This window comes from Boleophthalmus pectinirostris, unplaced genomic scaffold (assembly GCF_026225935.1).
Source record: "Boleophthalmus pectinirostris isolate CB_2022bp ecotype Guang Dong unplaced genomic scaffold, ASM2622593v1 HiC_scaffold_7, whole genome shotgun sequence".
Classification (NCBI taxonomy): Eukaryota; Metazoa; Chordata; class Actinopteri; order Gobiiformes; family Gobiidae; genus Boleophthalmus; species Boleophthalmus pectinirostris.
The window spans coordinates 24752749-24779910 of NW_026571473.1; the positions used below are offsets into that span (position 1 = coordinate 24752749).

The 27162-nt window shown below is 36.7% G+C and overlaps 1 protein-coding gene across 1 annotated transcript in view; it reads left to right on the top strand.

Annotated features, from left to right (window-relative positions):
- The window catches only part of atp10a (ATPase phospholipid transporting 10A), a 45517-nt gene extending 24618 nt beyond the window's left edge, over nucleotides 1–20899 (top strand). Inside the window, exons 12-21 of the mRNA XM_055164775.1 lie at nucleotides 1413–1539; nucleotides 1890–2074; nucleotides 3767–4088; nucleotides 8626–8702; nucleotides 12248–12373; nucleotides 12659–12859; nucleotides 15227–15307; nucleotides 15390–15494; nucleotides 17477–17664; nucleotides 17920–20899. Of these exons, the coding sequence (XP_055020750.1) occupies nucleotides 1413–1539; nucleotides 1890–2074; nucleotides 3767–4088; nucleotides 8626–8702; nucleotides 12248–12373; nucleotides 12659–12859; nucleotides 15227–15307; nucleotides 15390–15494; nucleotides 17477–17664; nucleotides 17920–18424 (1917 nt within the window). The 3' untranslated portion in view covers nucleotides 18425–20899. The remainder of the gene's footprint in view (nucleotides 1–1412; nucleotides 1540–1889; nucleotides 2075–3766; nucleotides 4089–8625; nucleotides 8703–12247; nucleotides 12374–12658; nucleotides 12860–15226; nucleotides 15308–15389; nucleotides 15495–17476; nucleotides 17665–17919) is intronic.
- Nucleotides 20900–27162: the final 6263 nt, after the last annotated feature.

The window sequence follows — 27162 nt, forward strand, 5'->3', positions numbered from 1 at the left end:
TGAAAAATGGTTACTATTTATACACTTGCTATCTCTAACCATTCAGACACACAGTAGCCACAGCTTATGAATATGTTGATAATTTTGGCTACCTCCTACACTGCCTGAAATAGTTATACAAAATCACTAATGTTTTTTTTTAATGAGGTTCAGTTGGCTGTCCTATTAGCTCACAGTATTTGGTGACTACTATCTACTGTGTCACGTTCATTTTGGCGTTTTCACTTGTGGCACTTCCCGATCGTGCAGTCATATTGTTTACAAACATGAAGGGCTCTATAGATCTGGTGCAGAGGAGATGGTTGAGGATGTGTCTGTACCTTCATGGCCGACTGTTCCACACGTTTTTGGTGACTCAGCTCCAATCTGTGCCACTCTCAAACACTGATAATTTATGTCCTCACAGCCGCCTCATTATATCCATGCTAGTGCTAACTGCTAAGCCTGTCAACCAATGCTAAATACTCCCTCAAGCTCTCACTCTGTCCCATGGATCACTGTATGTTGCAGAGTGGAGCTGCATTATAAATAGTATGCAGTGCAGATAATGATGTGAAATTGTTATTTGAACAAAAATATAAATAGATTGCAAAGTTAAAGTCTTCCTTCATGTAAAGATTTCTACAGTTTTTACACAAAAACAAGTTGTTTATTGAAAAAGTCTTGATATAATGGTGATAATTCAGGGGTAAAGTAATGACTGAGGCAACTTTGGTTTTGACAGATTAACTAAACAAAAATTTTATACATATATATATATATATTATAACAGAGGTCATCAAACTAAGGGTCGCGGACTGACTCTGGCCCTCCACGCCCCTTTGACCGGCCCCCAAGCCTCTCTGCCCCCCACCACCTGAACTGGCCCTATGAGACAATCCTCAGAAGTTGTCATGTCCAATTTTTTTTTATTACTTTTTGGCAAATAATAACACGTGGTATCTAGTATTTTGTTCATTTTTTTCAATAAAAAAAAATTATTTATATGAATCTTTATATTTAAATAATTATATGACGTATTTACATTTGCCGCTGAATTTTCATCACCTGACAAGCTCGAGATCAAACAGTCACAATCAACACGCGCAGAATTCTGTAGTGCAGATAAAACAGCAAAGTGGTGAGTGTTGAAGTATGAAAACTTGACAGAGTGCTGAGTTTTCAAAGAACAGTAGATGACCGATTATTTTTTTGTTCAGTGTAAGGACCGTGCAGTTTGTCTGGAATGTAAAGAAAGTGTTGCAATATTCGAAGAATATAATCTGCGTCGTCAGGGTCATACAATTCTGTTATAGGGCCAACCCGACCCTGGCCCCCATCACAGTCAGGAGTGACTCAAGAGAAAAACGTTTGGTGTCCCCTCTATTAAAATATGCCAATATTTAACATTGTATATATTTTTTACACACCAGGTTTTGTCAAAGGAGGAGTATGCATGTTGGCTGCAGCGCCACCTTCAGGCAGAGACAGCCATCCAGGGGCGAGAGGAGCTGCTGTTTGAGTCAGCACTGAGGCTAGAGACCAACCTTCACCTTCTGGGTAATGGTTACTTTTAGAAAGACTACAAAAGCCAAAAGCTACAACTGTCTTGATGTCCACTTCCACATTACTGATAATATAACATAGACAATAGATTTAAAGGTTAAATTGTAGTATTTACATTATGCTAGTTGCTATTGCTTGCTTTTCTTTTTTACCAGTTGCTTCTCTGGACACCAAGTTATCCAGGTCTTGTCAGATTTCCAAATGTCACTCTCCACTCTTCTAAGATTTTGTTGTTTACTATTGTATTTTTTCCGTGCCTTGAGTAGATGTGTCAGGTACAAATATGTTGAAATTTAAGGTCATAGGCTATGGTCGATTTTTTTACAGTCCTTTTTGACCCTCAGGAGCGACGGGGATTGAGGACCGCCTTCAGGATGGCGTCCCCGAGACCATCGCGTCCCTGAGGAAGGCAGGGCTACAGATATGGGTGCTCACAGGGGACAAACAGGAGACAGCGGTCAATATTGCATACGCCTGTAAACTGTTGGACCCAGAGGAAGAGCTCCTCACTCTGAATGCTGACTCCCAGGTGACCGTCATAACATTTAAATCAATTTGTTCTTATGGACGATGAGTAAATGGATTTTTATACTTTAATGTATGTATGAATGAATATGTAGTAGCAGACCTTAGATGCACACACAGTTTGTCATAATGTCTCGATACATTTGTTCATCTTTCTGAACAGTTTACTTTGAGCCTAAGACACCAGCAGAGCTTCAAATAAATTAACATTAATTTTAACTATGGTCCACTTTAAAATGAGTGCAGTGTACTATCTTTTTATTTTTACCAAAAATAAATTAAAAGTGTTTGTTTTGTGGAAATAGTAAATGTCAGGTCCGGTATATTTTGTTTTTTATCTTGAATTCCAGTTCTAATCCAGTTCCAGTTCTTATCTAAAAAGAACAGCGTGTGCAACATTATTAACTATTAAATTATCTCTTAAAATTGTTCTTATTTATGGACTTTATGACAAACAACTTTTAACAATTTTTAACAATCTGTAGTCTTTCATTGCACCATGTACAATTTTATTTCAAACCATAGAGAATATAAAATGTGTATTTAACAGTACAGTTCAATCTATTGCTGGTGATGACATAAATATCCCAATCCCTACTGGCACAATATTATCAGATTTCTCAGGTTCTGAATAAGATCTTGGCTCCACAATTTGCACTATTTTTACTGATCAGGCTTCTTTCATTAGCTGCTTTTTATTTTCTTCATGTTATTTAAGATTTTGATCAATCCATATACTTTTGAAATATAAAGGCTGCTTTTCATTAAAAACGTAAGTTTTTGTGAGATATACAAGATGTTTTTATAGAATTTATTTATAAAATGCATTGCTTAGCCTTATCTCGAATGACTTTAGGTAAATATTATCCACTGTTTGGACTTACAAGAAATAGTTGCAGGTGTAATTTGGATTGAACATTTTATATTTTATATTATACTGAATACTGGTGCAGGTGGAGTGTAATGTTTAGTTCTAGTCTGGTGCAGCAGCTGTTTGCCAGATGCTGCAGGTCAGTACAGTGCATTGAACTCCACTTTCCCTTTCTCTCAGTCTATCTCTGCCTGCCTGGGGTTGCAAAATGTTTTGCAATATCACCTAATGTACAATTTAGAAATTAGCTCTTACAAAACCAACTACTCTAATTACTCTAAAGTGCTTTTCTCTAATGTGGTTATACATAAGTTGTGCATACAGAGCCTGAAATATTATTATATTTTAGATGTATGTTGTGTGACTTGAAAAAAATGTATAATCTTCTTGGTTTAGTCTTATTTTTATTTATGTGTACATTCATTTATTTTCCACATTGCTTGACTAAATGCAGGAATTAGCATTTTTGCTTTTGCACAGCAATTGAACAATTGATACAGTTTCTAAATTAAGGAAGTTAAATGCAGTATTCAGCATTGTGTAGTCCTTATCTGGTGTGTGCATTCAGAAAGAAAAATGAAATCGCCATTGCTAACTAATGATAGCATAGAGTATTGAATTTACATAAAACTTTAATTTGAAACAGCAAATTAATCAGTTATGTTTATCTGAACCAAGACACATTTAGAAAGCTGTTTAAAATGCAAGCGAATCTCCAGTGCTAAGTAATCATTATGATTTAGAAGTATTGTGAGCTGTAAATTCTGTTGACACCGGCATTAACAGTAAATCTTCTAACTCCATCTCTCCCTGTCTCTGCACCAGGAGGCATGCGCTCTGCTGCTGGACGAGAGCCTACATTACATCCAGGCCAAATTCCTCTGCTCCTCCTCAGACCAAGCTGCTAAAGCCTACCTTTCCAACATGGCGGACGGTGACCTGTACCCCTCACTACCTGTACATAGACTGGGTTTGGTGATAGATGGGCGGACCCTGGCCTACGCTCTGGACCGTAGTCTGGAGGATAAGTTTCTGGCTGTGGCTCGGAGCTGTCGGTCGGTGCTGTGCTGTAGGTCCACTCCCCTCCAAAAGAGTATGGTGGTCAAACTGGTGCGCAATAAGCTCAAGGTCATGACCCTGGCCATTGGTGAGTATTTGTGATAGTACTTATAATTTATATTTGTAAGGCGTTCCTTTCTTTTACTACTATATTCTTGCAATACATGCCTAATCTACTGGTACTTGTACAAACATTCAAGTGATACAAATACCACTACTTCATTGCTAAATCTATTAATACTGTAATGCTACTTTTTAGTAGAACTAGTTGTTTTGCTACAATTTGCAGCGCTATTACGATTATTACATTCTCAGATCTCTGCTTATCTCGACTACTTAATAAAAGCAAATAGACATTCCCAGAAGCAGAATTATGACTTGATGAGTGTAAATAAAAACATAATATATTATTAATATTCAAGATAAGCTTCAGGCAAGTACCAGGTTGTAAGATCCCACAGTGTCAAGGCAGATCCAAACACGCTTCAGCCACAGTTTACAGAGATGAACTGTGGAGGAAAAATCATTTTGGAAGACTGTAAAAATTGGCTTAAAAACATAATAAATAGTCGAGGCTCTTAACATGTACACACACACCTCATCGACAGACGTATTGATAGATTTTATTATGAGGTACATGCAACTTCAGTAAAAATGTTGAAACTATGCCAGGCCTTGAAAGCCACGTAAACTAGTTTTATCCGTATTTGAACTCTTGAAATCTTGTGATAAATTATAGCATCTGACAGCCACAGTCCACTGGTACCATACTGTACAATGTTTTTGCGTAAACTTAATTGGATTTTGGAAGTTTGTGTCTCTACTCAACTGAAATACTCTGAGCTAACAGAACTATGCACTAAATTAACCTAATTAAAGCTGAAATGCAAAGAAAAGCAAATAAAAATCTCCCTAACCTTGAAGTCATTAGCCAACCAAGCCTGGAGCAACTGGAGCTCTTTGCGAATAATTGTGCTTCCCGCTAATCACTGCTCATCTGCATTGCTTGATTTTTAATGCAAAAAACATCTCATCTCTAATTCCTGTATCATTTAGGGCAAACTTCACTCACCTCTGATTAACAATATTTCACCTGCTGATATGGCAGAAGTCCACATTTCCACTCTGCCACTTCCGAGCAAAGTGCATTTTTAAACCGATTGAGGTTCTGTTTACTTTCACTCAAATGTGCTCCAAAAACAGACCTCTCAAGTTCTGGCACATGTATAAAATAAAACAGATATTTAGTCAAACAAAAGCCAGGACAAGTGGTCATTTAACTGTCAGGAACTAGACTGATGTCAAATTGTGTTCATATAATTAGCAGCTCCCCCTGTGTGCGTCAGGGTACAACATTTCAATGACAAATTTTCCTCTAAGCATTCGGTGTCATAAAGGTGGGCCTTGTCTGTCACCCCTGCAGCGTGTCAATACATGTTGACTTTGAAATCTGTGGGAAAAAAAACAGTTCAGATTTATCAACCCACATTTACAAACAAAGGGATACTATTAATACTAAATACTCAAATCACTACAATTAATCATGATTATTCTGACGATTATTACAAGATGTTTGTGAAATCCCTCATCCTTAGTTGTCTTTTGCTATTATTGTAAGATGTGTCAAATGTAGGATTCTGTTCAGAGTGCACATTGCAAACAACTCCTGCAGCGTTAACATTTCAGAGAAGACTGAAATATGAGGTGATAAACTACTGCAAACATCCCATGAATTTCAGAACATGTTTGCAGAGGTCTGAACTGCAGGTACGACAGAAAGACAGGATATTTTGTTCTTTGCTGAGGACATTCTAAATCTAAATACTTGCAGCCTATTCAAATTACAATTTTTATTTGATTGGGATATAGAGTGCCTGAATACTATTTTACCACCACTAACTACTTCTTCAGACTAGCTACTATAACATGTTGATGAAGCAACCTTGTCAAGGGCAGAAGTGGGTCATACTCAGTTACATTCACACCTACTCAAGTAAGTTACTTGTATGTAAATGTTTGTTGCTAGAATGGTTTAAAGAAAGAAATTTAACTACTCTAGCAGCATACTTTTACGCTTGAGTAATATTTTTATTAAGGTAATTGTACTCTTACTTGAGTAAAAGTTTTGCTTACTGTTCCCACTGTGAATTAGCCAGGCTGACGCCACCTAGTGCCTCCGCTCAATTTCATTCCTCTCCAGATACTAGGTCAGGAATCAGAATACACTGGACGGTTTGCTAAAACCACGGAAGTGCGAGTTCGGGCACCAGTCAATTAGCGAAGAGTTATACATTCTGTGTTGGCAACAATTCTCCAGATCAAGGATTTAAAGCTGGAACAAAGAGAATGTTTGGTGAATTTTATCAAGGGGAAAGACGTTATTGTCCGTCTTCCTACGGGATTTGAGAAAAGCTTAATATACCAGTTAGCTCTGTTAGCGGTGCATTACATACGTCACAACCAAATAGTAGTGATTGGTTAAATAAAAAAAAGTACCCGCCTACCGTCGAGTGAACGAATCCTAATGCTGCGAAGTCAGTTTTCACGAACTGAAACCGGATGATGAATCAGGCTAACTCTGAATAAGTCTAAGTGCCAAGAGCTTTATGGTGACAATATGAAATGCTTTGAACATTTTTATTTCTTCCTCCTTCAGATCTGATTTAGTTTTTCTTGTTTTTGTGTCTATCCTTTGAAAATACCAGATTTTGTGCATTATTTAATGTTTTATCCTTCAGATCATAATAACTTCAAATTATAAATCATGTTATGTCCCAACGGTAACACTTTAAGCTGGTCTTATTTGAATAGTTTTCCCAAGTACGATTTTGCTCCGACTTAAGTAATTTTCTGGACCATTACATTGTAGTTTTTGAGTAATATTATTTTGAACTAACGTTATTCTTTCTGGAGTTGGCTACTCTTTCCACCTTTGGTCAAGAGACTCCAGGATTATGAGCACACATTTTTACTATTACTTACAGCTTGATTTGTGAAGTACGACAAATCCACTGAGCTCCTGAAGTACACGGAGTTCACTTTTTTGCTAAATTAGTATCCCTTTCCTCTTCCTATTGATGTTGACGTTTTGACTTTGAAATGTATGGGGGAAACTCTGTAGTCGTTCATCAGCCTACACCTTTAGAACAAAAAGTCAGATGGGGTTATTTTAGGGCTGTATTCGTAATTATACCTTTCCCCTTACAAATATAGTCTATAGGGTGTGGAGGTGACATAGAGGATTCATTGTGACCTATGCTTGTCTTTTCCTGTTTACCGTTTATTTGTTCACGTGGCACTCAGGAGAGGCCGGGATTTTGCCAGCCAAGCGATTTTCTGTCATTGCTTTGTTGGCAGTAATGTTGGCGAAATACATGCTGCAGTTTCTAATTTCATGTCTCTGTGGGTACATCATATCAGCACTGTGGACATATTAGGCAACAATTCATCTGTAACCACATACAGTGTCACTGTAAGGGCCACCGGGGACGGCCGTAGTAAGCATTATTCTGGATACAAGGGCCATAACAAGCGCGTATGTTTTTCAGACTGTCATTTGGTCATTTGAAAATAATTGGATAACACTAACATAACAATTAACAGAATATTAAACCGTTTTTCATCCTGCAGTGATGAGACCAAATGGTGGTTTACATTAAACTAATTAATGTTTTGCTGAATTGTTTCATTTGTTTAATTGCCTGTTTCCTAACGCTGGCCTACTTCATGGTATTCTTTGTTAGAAATCTACATACAAGCATGTTTTTATAACATCAAATTGTTACTACGGATTGGAAAGGCAAAAAAGGAGGGAGTGAATATATCCAAGCAAGAGACCCAGAGGCTGTGATGAACAGGGAAAAAACATTTTAAAAATTGTTACTGTTTAGAGGCTAAATGGCCACTCTGGTGCTTGGATTTTAAATCAGAATGATCCACAGTAGACTACTGCTTCATTTTGATTCACAAAGCTGCCTGCTGAGCTACAGTCTACCCTTTAAACATTTACAATGGTACATTAAGTTGCAATCGCCACATACTCCCCATTATAGCTCCTTTGTTCATTGGCCTTTATTGAAAACACAGCGCTACAGTAACATTACCTGAATACATTTGAGTCCTAATGTTGCAGCCCCGTCACCTCTTGAGCGCTTATCACCACCTACATCTCACATTCAGCCGAGCGTTTCAAAGTCGTGACAACAACAAAATCCTCCTGCCCACCAGCTCCTCGCCGCCGCCCCTCCTGTGGTGCCACAAACTATCCACAGACAACAAAAGCTACTGCAGGCTAACAAGAGCTCACACAAAAACACTAATGGAACAGCTGAAGAAACAGACTGTGGTAGAGTAGCAAAAGATGCTCTTTGGAAATACACAAAGTAGAATTAGAATTTTGGTTGATTCTGTAATGTGGCGATGTCCCTCTCTCCGATGGAAGCAAGAGCCAGTATTCCTCTTTTAAAAAAAATATTGTATTGGATCACATTTTAGTGAGCCCATTGTGCCAGTTGTAAAGCATTAAGGCGCATGGGAATAAATGCATTTTTTTGAATCTCAAAAAATGCCCTGCTTTGTATATTAGATTTATTTACGACAGTTTTCCTTTGTTAAATGTTTTCCAGGTGACGGAGCCAATGACGTGAGCATGATCCAAGTGGCGGATGTGGGAGTGGGCATTTCAGGACAAGAGGGCATGCAGGTAAAGTAGTAGAAAAGTGAAAAGAGATGAGCAATATATTTTTCTGGGCCAGAAACATATTAGATGCCATTTTAAGGAAAGTCAGATTATGTATTGATAAAAGACAACATTTAACATTTACCAAACATACACTACAAGATATGACTACACTGGTCTATTATCCAGTTTGTAATATAACAAGGTTATGGATGAATATAAATATGTTTTAAAGTAAAATTTATATTTTGGGGGAAAAAATTCAAATCGACCCCAAAAAAATATCGGCAGATGGATTATAAACAATCGGCATTGGCCATGAGAAAAAAAAAAAAAAACTTATTGAGCTTTACTTTTTAAGCTGTCACTGGTTTATTGTTTTAATTTTTTTAGCTAAAGCGAAACATAATTAAAACAAAACTAAAATGTGTATGAATAAATGAACTGGAACTGTGTTGGTTTAGTGTGTTTACATATTCATTTTTTTAATAGGAAGTGAAATTCTTATTATTTATTTCACTGCCAATAAGCAAGCTCTCACTATTAACTTTTATGAAATGGTGGAAGACATTGGCATTTAAACTCAGTATTTGATTCAATAGACTTTGATTACGAGGCTGCTGTCCCACACATCTTCTAAATGTGCTGCTCGGAGCTGCTGAGTCAGGGCTATGTCCACTGTCCCATACAGCAGCACTTTATAGATGCTCTGGACTTTACCCATCTCAACACATACCTCTTTCCTGCAGGCGCTGGTCTAAGTTCTGGACTTGCGCCAAACCTCGTAGGAATCATGTGCAAAGATAAACGCAAAGTGGTGATGCGTATTTGTCAATGCATGATTCTAAACTTCCAGCAGCTACACTTACCACATTAATCACAGTTTGAATAGGCGCAATATTTGGGAAATGACTAAATACGATCCCTGCTGGCATTTTATAAAACCCGCTAACCCTGTAGTTTAGACTTTGTAGATGCATATGATTCTAGCATTAGTTAATAAGGTGATATTTCAGTCCCAATTCAAATGTACATGTAGGCCTGCCATGATAATTACTATATCGACTCATTGTTCAATATGTGAAAGCTGGAACTATATTTTTTGCCGGTCATTATTTATCGTGGGTACTTTTTCTTGGCGCTACTGGGAAACTTGTGGCTATTTTTTGGCTATACTATAATATTTAAGGGTAAAATGTTGAATTAATCACTTCTATGACTCATTACAGATGCAAACTAAGTACTAAAGTGTTTCATTCAAGGACTTTTACCAATACTGTAGATTTAGAATAGTTTTTGTGGCTTGCTCTTCAATTATTGTCAATGGCATAAATCATCTCTATTTCCTTCAGCAATATATCAAACTTAATAGTTTGTTACTATGTACATACCATAAATAAAAAGTGTAACTCTTGTTTAGAACCTAGCCTCAACACAGAGGCCAAGCAATGTGTCCACCTCACCAACAGCATGGGATATGAACATTGTTTATTCAAATAACAATTTAACAATTGTCTCTTCCAAACACTATTTCAGCTTTCATTTTAAAATTGTATTTGTCTTACATTATAATGGTGTTAATGCATACTGATGGAGATCCCAAGTTATTATCCTGGGGAGTCATGACTGGCCCACCACAGTGAAGCACATCTGCTGCAGTCATGAGTCTAACTGGACCAAAGCATTAATCATTGTTAATCAAATTTGTCCTTAACGAGACAGTGATCATTGTTTCGGATTCTGTGGTGTGCTGAGGTGCAGGTTTTTGAGACCAGACCAAACCAACAGTAAATTATGATTAAATGACTTTGGTCTATTGAGCAAAGCACTGCTCCTGTCACTGTGTCTCTAGTGTTTCACACCAGATTTCATATCCAAAAGTGTTTAGTTCCCAAAGTACTGTCTACTTTGTAGTCTTGGAATTATTCTGGACTAAAACAGAAGGGTCTGGTTGCAAACCTCCACTCAGATGACCCAACCTGAAATAAACAAACAGCAAACAATGTTGACATTGTTTTATACTAAAGACAAGCCCAAATACTATTCCTAATCTTAACCATTACAAATTTGTGCCTTTACATAAAAAAACACCGAGCCTACAGCCAAACATTTACAGATAAATTACATCTACTGTAAGAGCCCTATGCTACATACACGCTTGTATATGTAGGTCTAAATGTTTTTTCTTTGTTTTTTCTTATTTTTAACGGCTAACTAAACTACACTACGAGCAGAGTAGAGCAGAGAGAACATGAAATAAAATCTATTGGTGATTAAATGTCTTAATTAAATGTATGCAGTGCTTGGCTCTAAACAATTCGAAATGAGCTTTATCATCTTTAAGACCTTTAATAGACATGAACTAGAAGAACAACTGATACAAAGTGTAATTAAAGTGATTATGGAGTAAATAAATCAAAAATTATGAGGGAAATGTGCAGGGAGATGCAGACTGGTAGGGTCCTCTTGGTGAAGGTCTGCTGCCACACTCTTGAAAATGAAGTCTAAACCAGGACTAAACCAATCTCTCAATATTACCAAATCAGAACGAAACCAGGTCTAAACCACATGCAGTTTTCTGAGGATTAACAAAAGTAAAAAGACATAAATGCAGCCAACCATTGAGATGTCTCATACTGATCGTACTCTCAGATGTTGACGGACGATAATGAATCCCACACGGTATAGAAAAAAGAAAAAGTGAAATAATGAAGCTCTTTTCAAGCTCAAATTTGCTAACAACTGGTTGGTGCTGCCTGTAGTACTGTCTGCATACATAAAACTAGAAAAGCACTCAGAGAGCGCAGACCTCCGCCAAGGACTACAGTCCCCCTCATTACCTCCGCCAAGGAGGTTATGTTTTTGCCGGCGTTTGTCTGTTTGTTTGTCTGTTAGCAACATAACTCAAAAATTTTGTTTCTCAATATCTCGGTTAATTATTGACCAAACCCCATGAAATTTGACTCAGGGATGGACAATGGGATCCTCTTTCATATTCCAAAGGCTGATCCGGATCTGATCCAGAAGACTGATTTTATCGCAATTTATATAAAAAATGGGGGTAGTCCATGGCGGAGGTCTGCGCTCTCTGAGTGCTTTTCTAGTATTAATTGTGTTTTCCATAAATATTTGTCTCGTATCTTTCAATTTGGAATATGAAAGAGGATCCGATTGTCCATCCCTGAGTCAAATTTCATGGGGTTTGGTCAATAATTAACCGAGATATTGAGAAGCAAAATTTTTGGCCCCATTTACCACAATGTTAACTAAAATTTCAAAGTGATCCAGAATCCAGGATTTCTTCCAGATCACCCCCAAAATGAAATCAGTTCTTCCTTTTCACATTTCCAACAAATCCTGAAAATTTCATCAAAATCGGTCCATAACTTTTTGAGTTATGTTGCTAACAGACAAACAAACAAACAAACAAACAGACAAACAAACAGACAAACGCCGGCAAAAACATAACCTCCTTGGCGGAGTTAACAAGACAGGACTAAATGTATTGCTCTGAAGTTCCATCTCTAATGCATTACTACTGAGGTTTGTTGTTGTTGTTTTTTTTTAAGGCGGTGATGGCGAGTGATTTTGCGCTGCCAAGGTTCAGTTATCTCCAGAAGTTGCTGTTGGTTCACGGGCACTGGTGCTACTCCAGACTGGCAAACATGATCCTCTACTTCTTCTACAAGAATGCTGTAAGATTTTTTTTTTTTTACTTGGCAAGCTCTCCATTAGCTACTTCTTTTTCACCATGTTTAAAAATTGCCTTTAAAAGTTGAAAATTTTATGTCATGAGTCATACAAAAATGAATCACTCCCCTCCTGTCTTTCTCTCACTCCCTCTCAATTGAAAACCTAATTTGACACTCAATAACCTTATATTTATCTGCATAGCCTGTACTGAATGTTGCTTTAGCATTGGATCTCCTTGTTCCTTCCTCTTTTGTGTATATCATTGCGTTTTATGTGTTGTTTCGCAGATGTTTGTGGCCCTCATTTTCTGGTATCAGTTTTACTGCGGGTTCTCGGGGTCGGCTATGATCGACCAGTGGTATCTAATCTTCTTCAACCTCATGTTCTCGGCGTTTCCGCAACTCATCACGGGCACCCTGGACAAAGACGTGTCGGCAGAGACGCTGCAGAGACTCCCTCAGCTCTACAAGAATGGACAGAACTCAGAGGTGATGCAGCTTATATGGATAAAGGATCTGAAATATTGATATGTGCTTTCAGTGTACTATGGAAACGTAAAGGTTAGGGCTGGGTATCAAGTTGATACATACCTCGATACATAGGCCACAATATGATACATACCTCAATACAGTGCACTTTTGGTTCGATACAATATATTTTAAATCGATTCGATACGGTACCGTAAAAAATAATGGCTAAGTGATAGCTGTGATACTAAAAGTCTTTGCTAAACCACTTCTTGTGCAAAGTTCTTGTGAAACACGCCCATTTTAATCATCAGAAGTGAAAATGTCAAATGTGTTGCATAAATGAGTTTTCTTCCTCTAAACAAGCAACAAAACTGTAGCTCTGTATATATATATAAATAAGAGTAAAATACACCAAAAAATCTCTTGGTGATATATTGATACAGCAGTTCATGATACTGATACTGTATCATCACATTAAATTATACAATATATCGATATTTCAATATTTTTGCACAGCCCTAGTAATGGGGACGAGCAGGCGACACCACCACGCCAAGTTACAGTTCAGCTCTGTGGAGAGGTATCATAGTAAGAATGCATTTCAATACATCCTTGAGCTATAAATGAATACATGAAATAAAATTAAATACAAGTAAGACAGTTCCATTTAATGCCATACTGTGTAACATTCCAGGTAAAGTAATAACCTCTCCATGGTGACAAGGGAGGTAGCAGATTCTCCACCAGAAAAGTTACACAACTCGTCTTTAAATTACCAGATAAGGTTTGCAATACAGCCTATTGATTTGCAATGTTAGGGGCGTATTATTTATTTTGTACTTATTGACATCATTTGTTGTTGTTAATTAGGGGTGTGCAAAAATATCAAAATATTGATATATCATATTGTTTAATATGATGATACAATATCAATATCATGGGCTGCTGTATCGATATTATTATTATTATATCGATTATTTTGTTACAGAGCTAAGCGTTGTTGCTTGTTTAGAGGAAGGAAAGTAATTTATGGGACACATTTGATATTTTCACTGTTGATGCTTAAAATGGGCGTGTTTAATATGCACAAAATGTGGTTTAAGACTTTTAGTATCAAAGCCATGATTTAGCCTTTACTTTTTATGGAACCGTATTGAAATACATGATCTCAAATTGAAAGCTTGCTGTATCGAGATGTATATTTTGGCCTATGTATTGAGGTATATATCGTATCGGCAGCTTCTAATGATACCCAGCTCTATTGTTAATACTCTCAAATTTACAATTGTAATAATATAATTTTTCATACATGCATACCTTTTAAATGAACTCAAAACTATACATTGAGTCCTTTTTGCATAAAGTTTGTTGCATAAAATTTCATAGTTGAAACTCGACCACAGACTTTACATTGAGTAGCCCATATATTGAATTCCATATTGATCTCACGAGTGTTGCTTTCCCAAACTCACCCTTAAAGTTTGTCTTTCCAAATCTAATATTCTGTTTTATCTCAGCTTTTTATTCCCCGTGTGAAGCACAGCTTCAGTCTTTCAAAATCTATGAGCCAAAATAACTCAACCTCTGAGTGGGATATTTTTCAGTTAAAGTACATCTTGTCCTCTCTACCCCCAAAATGATCCTGCTTTTTATTCCTCCTACTTTATATTGTATAAATAAATATCCCATATACTACCTTTACAACCACCCGACTCACTTGCAAATTCAATACATGGAGCTACTATAGTCAGCAAATGTTTTTATTACGTTTTAGTTCTTTTGTCCCTTTCACAAGAAGCTCAAGATGAAATCCATTGTCATTTGCATTGTCTTAGCTGCACGGTGTACAAATCAAATTATATACTGTACTGGGAAAAAGATTTGGAAAACAATGGTGTATCAATGGTTTAAAAATTCACATCAGAAGAGCTTTTGCAAGTGAAGTTATATTGTATTTTCTCTATAGGGGAATACATTCGATTCCTCTCCACTCCTTCCCATTTTTACATTATTAGTTAGGTTCAGACTAAGGAATACCTAGCTGGAGGATTAGCCTACTGTACATGCTTAAGGTTGCAATGATCTGAATAAATCCTGAGTAAAATTATATTATTAAGCCACAAATCTTTATCTATCACTATTGTTATGATATTAGATCTTGTGAAACTGGTCATTTTCTCGTTCGGTTGGTGATTTTGGTATCGTAAAATCTCTAAAGTTATCTGGATTCACATCAAAATAATTGTCTTGTTTAATCACTGAAACTTTCAAATTTCAAGGTGTGAACAGAAACAGTTCTATAAAGGTTAAATTTAAATAAAACATCTTTCTCTCATTTATTTATCTGCTCAGTCATGTATGCATCCATATCTTTTGTTTTTGCAGGAATACAAGCCATACATGTTCTGGATGAATATGATCGACGCCTTCTACCAAAGCCTGGTCTGCTTCTTCATACCCTATTTTGTAAGTCTGCTTTTTGTGACTTTCTCCTCACAATTTTAAGCAGTATCTAAACCACCTTCTGTCCATCCCCTATATCTCTCAGGCTTATGCAGACTCAGAAGTAGATCTGTTTACATGGGGAACTCCCATCACGACCATCGCCCTCTTCACCATCCTATTGCACTTGGGCATTGAGACCAAAACCTGGGTAAGCAGAACTGTGTACATGTCAGAAAAAAAAAGTTTGTAAAGAAAATGTCAATATGAAGAGTGGAATAATTTTGACCAAGTAATACGTACTGTATGTAACAGCAAAATTTCACAAGTAGTTGCTTAAACGTTAAGTTGCAAGGACATGTATCACCCATCGATCTGAGTGAATGTCCTTCAAATTGTTTGTAGAAAAAGACGTTTGAAGAGGAAGCACTGATGAAAAAATTCTTGTTGCTATAGTTTTCACTGTTTTTGGATTTTGTTGCTTCTTCTACAAACAAAATCATGTACAAAAAGCCCCAATGGCTAAATACGTAATTGAAACTAATTGTATCAGCTTTGCTCAGGCAAGTTCTGTGTGGTATTCATTAGTAGATTTAAAATTATAGTGTAGAAATATATGTATACTGTATTTGATGGATTTTTTTTTTTTTTTTTTTGAAAAGAAAGCAATATATTTATTAATCTAAACGTCATATGTTTTTGAACTGGAACTCTTAATTGTACTTCAGTTCATCTAGCTTCATCTAGTTAGCATATTTTTGAAAGTAAAGGCAAACATTTAGGCACATAACTTTGACTGATTATTAGGGTTCATAATAAATTCTCTTTAAAACTCACTTCCGCATACATACCCAAAATATTCAAGATTTTTCTCACTAATTCATTCTCAGGCTTGACAACTTTTGAATAGCAAGAGTAATGCTTCTTGTTATTGCTCACCACACTTAAGGATATTCACAATAACACTGATTCAACTGTATCCAAACATGGCAAGTAGCCCATTCTCCAACATAAAACGTGATCTGTAAAAAAAAAAGAGAAAAATCAATTGTTGGCAGCTTGGTCTGTGGCTGCAAGGAGGTAATTAATTATGTGTGCATGTGTGTGTCAAATGCTACAATACACCTCCAACTGTTTTCTGTCAGATGCCTATCACACAAGCAGCAGAACACGAGTGTGGCTTCGTTATTCACATTAGCACATAATAGTACAAGCTGCTACACGAGACACAATGCACTTGTATAAGTCATGTAGAGAGGTAAGGTACACTATTTGAACTGACTTTGTGCACCACAGCTTTTCAAAAGTTCTTTAAAAGACTATTTTTTTAATATAGTCTTGGAAATATTAAGATTTGGATTCATCAAGTTTTAAAACACAATTTCTTAGCACATGATAGTGTAATTTGCAATACACTATTGAGTAGGGATGTAACAGTAACCGGAATATCATGATATCGTATCGTCAGAAGTCTCACAATAATATCGTGGACTGTCACAATATATCGAATTACAAGATTCTTTGCGTAAATGCATGGTTTTATAGTAGCAACAGCTTATAAGCATAGAGAACTACATATCCCATGATTCATTTCAGTGCAGACAACATGAAGAGATATGTTTTTTACTTGAATTCTTGGGATTATGACAGAAATAATTCACACCAAAATCTTGTCAAGGTATTTTAAAAGCAAAAAAGTGTCCCATCTACAATTATATTAGCCTCTTAAAATATCGCAATAAATATCATATCTTTAGATACATATCGTGATAATATTATACCGTGAGATTTGGATATCATTACATCCCTACTATTGAGTAAAGTACCTTGAAGTAATAACAGTCCAATTTTTTTTTTTCAACTTCATGACATTTTCTTGGACTCAGCTATATAAAGATGTTTATAACTTAACTTTGGATACTAATGATTATCAAGTGCTTGCTTGAACAAGAACTATTTATACTGAGGAAAATAACCAGTACTCCTTCATAAACATTCAACTTGACTCCAAAGAATTGGGTGGTCAAAAGATATAAAGATTTTTTATCTTTATTTATTAGGCAAATAAAAGGCATTTTTTCAATATCATTTTGGTTTAGGAATTTACAGTCTTATCATATCTTCAGTAGAAATAGAAATAGAAACAGGGAGTCAGATATCTTAAACTGCTCTGGTCTTGTGTTGTACTTTCAGACCTGGATGAACTGGTCGTCCATTTGCTTCAGCATAGCCTTGTTCTTCACTGTGGCTCTGTGCTATAACGCCTCCTGTCCCACCTGTTACTCGCCTTCAAACCCGTACTGGACCATTCAGAGGTTGCTGCTGGACCCCCAGTTCTACTTCCTATGTGTCATCACGCCCTGCTCTGCACTACTGCCCCGGTACGAACATGTACTTATACACTATTTCATCATTATGAAAGACACAATTTTACCATAGCTTTTCATGAAAGTATTTGTTATTGTTAATTTAGTCCAAGCTACAACAGTGGTTGGATAAATAAAGACAGACCTTGGCATTTTCAGCATTTTCAATCAAATACTTGTATTTATTCTCTTGCATTCCTGGTATTAATGTATCCAAATGTTTTTCATGTTTGTCCTTGGGTTTAAAAACTGTCGTTGTTTTGCTTCTAGATATTTCTACAGGGCGTGTCAAGGGACTCTGTTTCCGAGCGCAGTGCAACTAGGACGACAATTGGACAAACTCCCATCCGAAACCCGCAGGAACATCCTCAGCCTCAGCGGGGTCGCCACGGGGTCACAGCTCAGCCCACAACCTCACTTCCTGTCCACTAACAAGTCCCTCCCTAATGACGGTGTGGGCAAAAACACTGTATCTCAACTCTACCAAAAAGAGGATGCTGAAAGAGACAAGGAGACATCCAAAGACATGTACTCTTTAGTTAACACAGAGGGAGACACTTTACCTTACACCAAAGATCTTCCAGGAGAACACCTCAACATCTCAACCAAAAGTTCAGAGGGCGTAGTCGGGAGCCCTGAGGTGTCCCATGTGCCTTCCTTTACAGACTGTGTGGAGCTGCCCCCGGAGCATGGGCCTCTCTGTGTCCGATACAAGAGGAGCCCAGAGCAGGCATTGCAAAACCGGACAGAGCACAAGATCCACGTGGCCTTGTGACACGCTAAAGTTTAAAGGGAGATTTGAGGTTTTAATGTAGGGTTTTATGGGTTACTTCCGGATGGAAAAAAAAAACTTGTACTGTTGGGAGATTGTAGTCAGCATTGGCACTGTTGGAACATATCCACACCAGAAATAGGTATTGCCGGCATTTTATATCATTGCATTTCTTGCGATGCCATACACAGTTTAAAACAAGGAAGTAAAGAAACATATTAGCAAATATATTAGTAAAAATTTTAAGTAGAGGCTTGAACTCATCTATGAGCTTTTTGGATTCAAATAGTGGCGCCTTTTTTTTTTTTTTTTCAATGCAAATAATGTGATTTGTTTGTGCCTTGCAAAGTTTTGTATTTACACTACCAGACTTACCAGTACACATGGACTGTGTTAATCTATGGCAGTCTATGTAATCTATCCACAATTCCCTATAGAACTCTACCTCAAAAATGCCAAGCATCCCTTTAAACGCCAACTCTAATTTGCACAATAGTTTTATCTAATTTTATTGTATTTTTCATTGAGATTCTTTTATAAGAATAGGTACTTTATATTTTGGATTTAAAAATATATTTTGGGGAGATTGTCAAAGGTTTTACTCTGCTTTCATCTCAGTATTTAGTTTAAGCTTTTTGGTACCACAGCCCTGTTTGTGGCCTGGAATTTTTGTCTTTGAAGTCCAAAGGAATAATTGGTTGTCATGGATTTTTTTGTGTATCTCGACCAATGGCAGCGAACTTTGATTTGTTTACTTTCAGCTGGATCTTTTTTATTGAAGAAATGTTGATAGTTTTTTCTAAAATACATTCCACTGAATCATTGTTTAAGGCTGTAACTAAATAATTACATTTACAAAGAGATATCATCTTTATACCAGAAATTATGCTTCCTCTATGTGTGTGCATGTGTTTTTAAAAGTGCTGGTCAGTTTCAGTCTTTGCAAAAAAAAAGCTACTGTTGCATATTTATCCCAGTGTGGCTCACTTGAAGGTTCTCTTGGAAATGGTTTTCTGCCAGGTGCAAAAAGACATTTGGCAGATTTTACAATATCACCTGTGGTTCTTGTTGGAACATGATAAATATACTAGTACTCTTTTACAAGATTCTTATTACTGTGTTTCTAGTTTAATGCAAGCTCAAAATTAAGCATTTATATCTTTTCATCGCTCATGTTATAACAAAATGTTTAATTATTTTGTTGTGATAACACTAGGAATATAACAAAAACCAAAATATCAAGATATTGTATCGTCAAAAATCTCACAATAATATCGTGGGCTGTCACTATATATCGAATCACAAGTTCCTTCGCTTAAATGCATGGTTTTATAGTAGCAACAGCTTATGATCATTGGGAACTACATGTCCAATGATTCATTTCAGTGCAAACAACATGAAGAAATATGTTTTTTACTTGAATTCCTAGGATTATGATGGAAATAATTCACACCAAAATCTTGTCAGGGTATTTTCAAAGCAAAAAAGTGTCCTATTTACAATTATATTAGCCTTTCCAAAATATCGCAAAATATATCATACTGTGAGATGCCTATCGTGATAATATTGTATAGATTTTGATATTGTTACAATCCTAGATAACACCTGAGTAGAAAACCTCAGTAGATAAACTTCCCTCATTCAAACACCTCATCAAGCGTCTCCAAATTCTAAGCTGTTTTCAAACCAGCCAAGATACATTTTATGATATACTTTCTTTGAACCTTTATATAAGGCAGCATCCACCATGCATAATGGTGAAATAGATGTATTTCTACTTTGAACAGGAAACAGGATACAATAGTATTATAATTTGATTTAATTGATTTTCCTGTGACATCATTCTTAGAAGTACTTTTGACTTTTTTTCTACTGGTGTTCAGCTGGAAACCTATTACAGGCTGTAAAATGAACATTTGCACTTTAAAAAGTTTAACACAACATCACAGAGCTGCTGGTGTAGCGTCAAGTGCTCAGAAATGCTAACAGTCATTGTTAGAATTAAACTGCAAACACAGCTGCACCTTTAATGTTTATTGCCGTACATTTTTACCAAAGAGCAATTATGTTCTAAGCAACAGTTTGTGCCTTAACACTGGAAAAGTTAGTTCTGGTTCAGTGCTGTACAGTTTGATATTTATGAGGCTAACGTGCTAGCGCTAAGTGCCTGCTAACTGTTGTTCACACCAGGTGCTTATCTCTTGTTGTTTATTTTGTTTTTTAGATTTTTCTCTGCTTTTAACCCTGCACTTTTGTCTCCTTGCAGCTGCATTCCTGAAATTTCTTTCTGACATTCACAGCACAAGCCCGTTCATTTTTTGTATGGATGTTGTTTCTTAATGCTAATAAAGTTGAGTAATAAAGTTGAGTTATGTAAAAATGAGGACCAAAGATTATATATTTCAGTTTTAGTAATTTGAAAATTCTCACATGTTCGTTGTACTTTGGCTGAACAGAGTAAAATAAAGTGTTTTTGCTACCTTATTCTCTGTAATGTTCCATTTTGTAGCCCTAGTATTTTTGATTATTGTGTGATTTATGTTAACTTGTGTTCATCAATTATATTCAGATCTTTAAGTGAGAAGTAGAATGTGAAATGTAGTCTTTTTTTTTTTCTTTTTTTTGTAGTCTTTTTCTTTTCTTTTTTTTATTGGAAGCTTTTTCCAGAAACTCTTGCGTTGGTTGTTGCTGAGTTACCAAAGGTGTGAAGAAGCAAAATAGTCTCCAAATAACGTCAAAATGTCACTTAAAAATACAATTCCAGATTTATAAAGATGTAAACTAACTAGACCAGAAAAAATGCTCAGCACCAGTCGAAGTGTTAATCTGCTGCAAGAAACGCAAATGTTCACATCATTTTAAATCATCAACATAAAACTTAGTCAAGTGTGGACTCACCGGGGACAGATAACCAACACTTTTACTCTAAGTACTGTTACTTCAAACCATAGACTGAATAAAGAAGTGGAGTCAGTGAATGTGACGTCACCCAGAGAGTTTCGCTCCACTCAAATGAAGCTCACGAAGCCAGTGGTTATGGAGGAGAATTTGGAGCCAAGCTTAATTATTAGAAATAGGAATTTGTTAACAGACAAAATAGCAAAATAAAAACTCCAGGAACATGTAGAGATGATTAATATAAACATTTTAAGACCAAAATGATGAGGCTCATAAGTCTATGGGCTCACAGCAGCAGATACAGAGGGAGGGATCACAATATTCCACTGTAAGTCAATGGGAGCCAGAGTCAGAAGTAGGGGTGTGCAAAAATATCAGAAAACCGATATATTGTATCATTTAATGTGTTGATACAGAGTTGATATCGGGGACTGCTGTATTGATATATTAAGAGTATTTTTTGGTACATTTTACTAAATTCGTTACAGTTTGGCGCTTGCTCAGTTAAAGGAAACTCGTTTATGCGACACATTTGACATTTTGACGAGTAAAATGGACATGCTTCATATTCACTTTGCACAAAAAGTGGTTTTACAAAGACTTTTGGCATCACAGTCATGATTTAGCCTTTATTTTTTATTGAATTGTATCGAATCAATTTGAAATATATCGTACTGAATCGAAAGCACTGTATCGAGATATGTATCGTATTGTGGCCTATGTATTGAGGTATGTATCGTACCAACGGCAACTTCTTAGTGATGCCCAGCCCTAGTCAGAAAGAGCCGAAAGAGCTTCAATGAGCATTTCCTGTTTGGAACGTAGAGACTATTGCGTTAACTATGTCCATTTATATACAGTCTATGCTTCAAACTAAATATAGTAGTAAAAATATGTAGTCTGAAAAGTACCCCAAGTTACTTTAAAATACTTTTACTATAATGTTTCCTCATCAAAAACATGCCTGTTCTGTTTCATTCACACATTTATCACACAAACCCTGCATATATAGAATGAATCTTTGTGTATTTGAACTGAAAACACTGCAGTATTCCACCTTGCGATGTCATGTAGTAATACATGAAGTGCTCTACTGTCTTTTTAAACTCCACACACCTTCACTAGAGTCATTTGGAACTGGAATTGCCTGTCTACTGAACTAAAGGTAAAACTGTTCACTTGAAAAATACAGCTTCAGGACATCACAAGGTGAAGCAGAGCAGTTTGAGCTTTGCAGATGTAGACAGACTAATAATGCAGGATTGCTCAAGCATGTGTGAATGGAACAAAACACAACTCTGGGTATGTCTGTGATGAGGTAACATGGCTAAAAGCTCACAAGGGTGAATTTTGCGTCATATAGGACCTTTAAGTTTCTCGAATAACTGTGACTGAGTAATACCTCTGTCTAAAAATATCACCAATGTCCCCTGTTCCTTACTCTGGGAAACACTGTGGTCTTCCTCACTGCACCCTCCCCTCCACATCAGCCTTACACCGGCAGGAGAAGTCACCTTCCCTATAGCCCTCGCTCTGACGTGCCTATAGGATACACCCCGCGACAGGAGCAAACAGCCCTCACAAATATGGCCCTGGGATGAAACGGCCATTTGTTTTCACTCGATTTGTAATAAGACGTCGCAAAACAAAGGCTTTCTGACAGATCCCTCATGCTCTGTTCTGTATCTGCTATAGGCTCCTCCAGCAGCTGTCCACGTGAGAGCAGGGGTGAGAGTGGAAGATGGATGCTCTGTGGTCCCATGCAGTGTGTGGCCTGTCACCGCTGAAGAAGAGGAGGAGGGGAGGGGATGGGGGCGAGGGGCGAGGTGGGGTCTTGTAAAAAGATGTGGGAGTAAAATGTAAGGGATGTGTGATAACATAGGGTTAATTTGTTTTAAGGTTTAAACTTATACACCTACAGGGTCATACAGAGAACTAATTTGCCTGCAGAAACATGCCACATTATAAGAGCAGGGCTAAATGTAATGGTATAAATAAATGAATAAATAAATAAATGAATAAATAAATAAATAAATAAATAAATAGAAAGTGTGCATGCTTCTTTGACTCTGGCTCCAATTGACTTTACATTGAAATAATGTCACCCCTCTCTATGTAACTGCTGCCATGAGCCTCATAAAAGCGTAAAAATAGCATACAGAAAGCAAACAAAAACAGACAATGATGCAAACAATCCAGTTAATTATAAAAAATTAATAAAAAGAAATGGAATAAAATAAACAAGGAAAAAAATCTAGCTAAAACCAAAGGAAAATGAGTCTTAAGAAGTGATTTAAAAGATGATACTGATGGTGCGAGTCTTATCTCCTCAGGCAGGTCGTTCCAAAGCCGAGGCACCCGGACTGGAAAGGCTCAATCAGCCTTCGTCCGGAGCCTGGACTTTGAAATAGCCACAGAGACCTGCCTGAGGATCTAAGGCTGCGGGAGGCTCGAACTGGGTTAAAAGTTCTGAAATGTAACTTGGTGCAAGACCTAAACGAACTTTAAAATGTTAGTTAGTATTGACCCGTTGTACATGATCCTGGTGTTTTTATTTCACTATTTTGTTTTGTAAATAATTTTCCAAGTCCTAGTACTCGCCCCTACAACTGCAAGCCTCTTGAGCTTCATTTGACTGGAGCTATGGGTGACATCAGTCCACTTCTTTATGCCAGAGGTGGGACCAAGTCATTGTTTTGTGAGCCCCAAATAAGTCTCAAGTCTTTGACATCAAGTCCAACTCAAGTTGCAAGTCAAATAGAAGCAAGTCCAAGTGGAGTCTCAAGTTACTGCCCCAAGTCCAAGTCGTCTGCTTTGAGCTTCAAGTCATTTTAAGTCTTTAAACCCAAGTCCCAGTTTTTTTTAAATTGATATGACTTTTAAACTAAATTGTACTTAAAAAGTCATGGTATATGTATATATGAGTATTTATATTTTTAAATGTCCTCATAAGATCTTAGAGTGAATCAATTTGGACAGAATTGAAAGAATGCAGATTTAAAAGTGCTAAATAACAGATCAGGCAATCTGTGCTGAAATCGAAGGATCATGTTCTATGTAGTTCCCCTTGTTATACTGTATTGTACTGTATTGTACTGTAGTACAGTTACCACATCACAGTACTTCAGTTACATCCAAAGTAACAAACAGAAGTGGGAGGAACATGTTCCAGTTTGTTCTTGTAAAGTTAAGCACCACGTGTATCAACTGTAAAGAGAAAAGTATTTTATAAAAACTTTTTTTTTTTTAAGGAGAAGCAATAAGTCTTCTCAAGTCACATGCCCCAAGTCTGAGTCAAGTCCCAAGTCATTGACCTTTCGTCACTATTTTTAGGACTTGAGACTTGACTTGATAAAATAGAGTAAGACTTGGGACTCGACTTGGACTTAAAGTGTGACTCAAGTCCAAATCACGACTTGTAAGTCCCCAACTCTGCTTTTAAACGTTGAATTAAATGCAAAATGAAATGCTTAAATTCACTGACCTTCACAACCATAAAAAGCACACACCTGGACTCAAGGTCCCAAGCCTCATAGTCAATACCTGGAAAATAAGCTCATATATATAAATAAGCTCATATATATGTGTGTGTGTGTGTGTGTGTATATATATAGATAGATAAATAGATAGATATAGATATAGATATAGATATAGATATAGCCTATACAGCATAAGTTTTCTAAAAATGTTAACACCATTTCAGCAAAGTCAGATGTAGAGGTATAAGGATTATTTGTAACTCATCTTTGTTACCTTTTCTAACCTCATTTGGTTAAGTTTATTTTAAAGATGCACCGTTACTATGGAGTAAGAAAGAGTTCAGAAATATCTGTGTGCATAGGACAGAAATCCGTGCAGATTTGTCTGTAGTTGAACATAAAATAAATATTAGTAAACTCTCAAATGAGTCCAGTCATAAATAAAATGTACTGTGTGTATGTTATCCTTCAGAATACTAATTGAAAAGTTAAAACATGAAGAATTACAATCACAAAATGAAAATGTATGACTATGCTTTCATCAGTATGAATACTCCTGTCCTGGTTCAGTCCTGGATTAGTCCCGGTTTAGTCTGTATGCGGCATCTCGATCAATGTTTCTTCTGCTCAATAAATAATGCCTGTGAAGTGATGCTGTATTTTTAACAGTAAAGTTGCATCTGTAAATTTGTATTCATATTGAAGCAGGCGTAATCGTAAATTTAAATTTTTGACATCGTAAGTTTTCAATTCGTATTCTGATTTATAAAATACACACAACACATTTTATGTACGACTGGACTCATTCGAGAGTTAACGAATATTTATTTTATGCCCAACTACAGCCAAATATGCAGGATTTCCCAAATATACACGGATATTTCTGAAAGTTTTCTTATTCCATACATTACAGCCTAGAATTCGACCTGCTTGTCTCCATGCAGATTGATTTTACATTGCAGGAAAAACAATATCATCTCCATGGTCCCTGCACCAGAAAACTTATAGTGCCTCTTTAAGAGCTCTGTATTTTACATAAACCACAGCGTTGCAAGAGTTGTAGTAATATGCCTTTTTTTCTAAAACTGTTCCTCATATATAATATTCTTGCCTTCTGTCCTGAGAGGGAGAAGCATGTGGGACTTTCACTAAACAACACGGTCACCCAATTTTCACCAGCCTCTCCTCATCTCACACAGATAATGATGACTCCTCTTCCCCCGCGGAGCATTGATCAGCTGTTTTTTCTGCATCTGCCGCAGAGTTACGTTCCATTGTGCAAACTATAGCCAACATTTCTGTGCTCCACCTGCTCCCAGTCAGTACATACAATAAAGGTGATCTCCTCCTTCCCAATCCCAATATGGTCTTTGGAGATTTTATGAAAAAGATTGATAACATAATTAAAAATGGCTCCCCTCTTTTGGTCTTCTCTCATCTTGTCTAATTGCTTTTTTGATTACAGAGCGCGGGGCAGTCAGATGGGAGGACCATTGTGTGGAAGGTAATAGACTTTGATTTGCATTTTATCATAAAGAGCTCCATTGATTGTGGTCATTACAGTGGCCTTGGTCTGCTCCGTGACCTACTGTTTAAACAAGTTCAAATCAAGGGCTTTTCAATTTCCTCTAGTCTTGAATGACATTTGGGAATAGTTCATGTTTTATTTGCACGATGTATTTCATTTTTATGTGGCAGTTTTGATTGAATTTATGTCAGACTTAAAGATCCCATATTATGCTGTATTCTGATTTCACAAACCCTGCATGTTTAGGCTGAGTGCTTCTCTCAAATAGAAAACACTCTTTGGCCTTGTGAGGTCATGTACTAAACTCCATACACCTTCACTAGAATTGTCATTTGGATCATTTTCAGCCCATTTTCAGAATTATCTAGTCAGACTGGCACCACCTATACCTTTGCTCAGTCTCATTTCTCTCCAGCAAGTAGGTCAGGAATACACAAGATGGTTCGCAAAAAACCCCAGAAGTGCAAGTCCGGGCACCAGCCAATCAGCGAAGAGCCATACATTCTATGTTGGCACCAATTCCCGAGGTCAAGGATTTGAAGCTGTAACAAAGAGAATGTTTGGTGAATTTTATCAAGGGAAAAGATGTTATTGCCCTTCTTCCTACGGGATTTGGATTTGGGAAAAGCTTATTATACCAGTTAGCTCCGTTAGTGGCGCATTACATCATCATGTCACAACCAAATAGCAACAATTTGTTAAATTTAAAAAAGTACCCGCCTACAGTTGAGTGAACGAATTCTAATACTGTGAGGTCAGACTGTTTCTACGATGTGAAACTGAATGGTCAATAATGTATTGTTTTTTATTCTGCTCTTGTATATTTATGAAAAAAA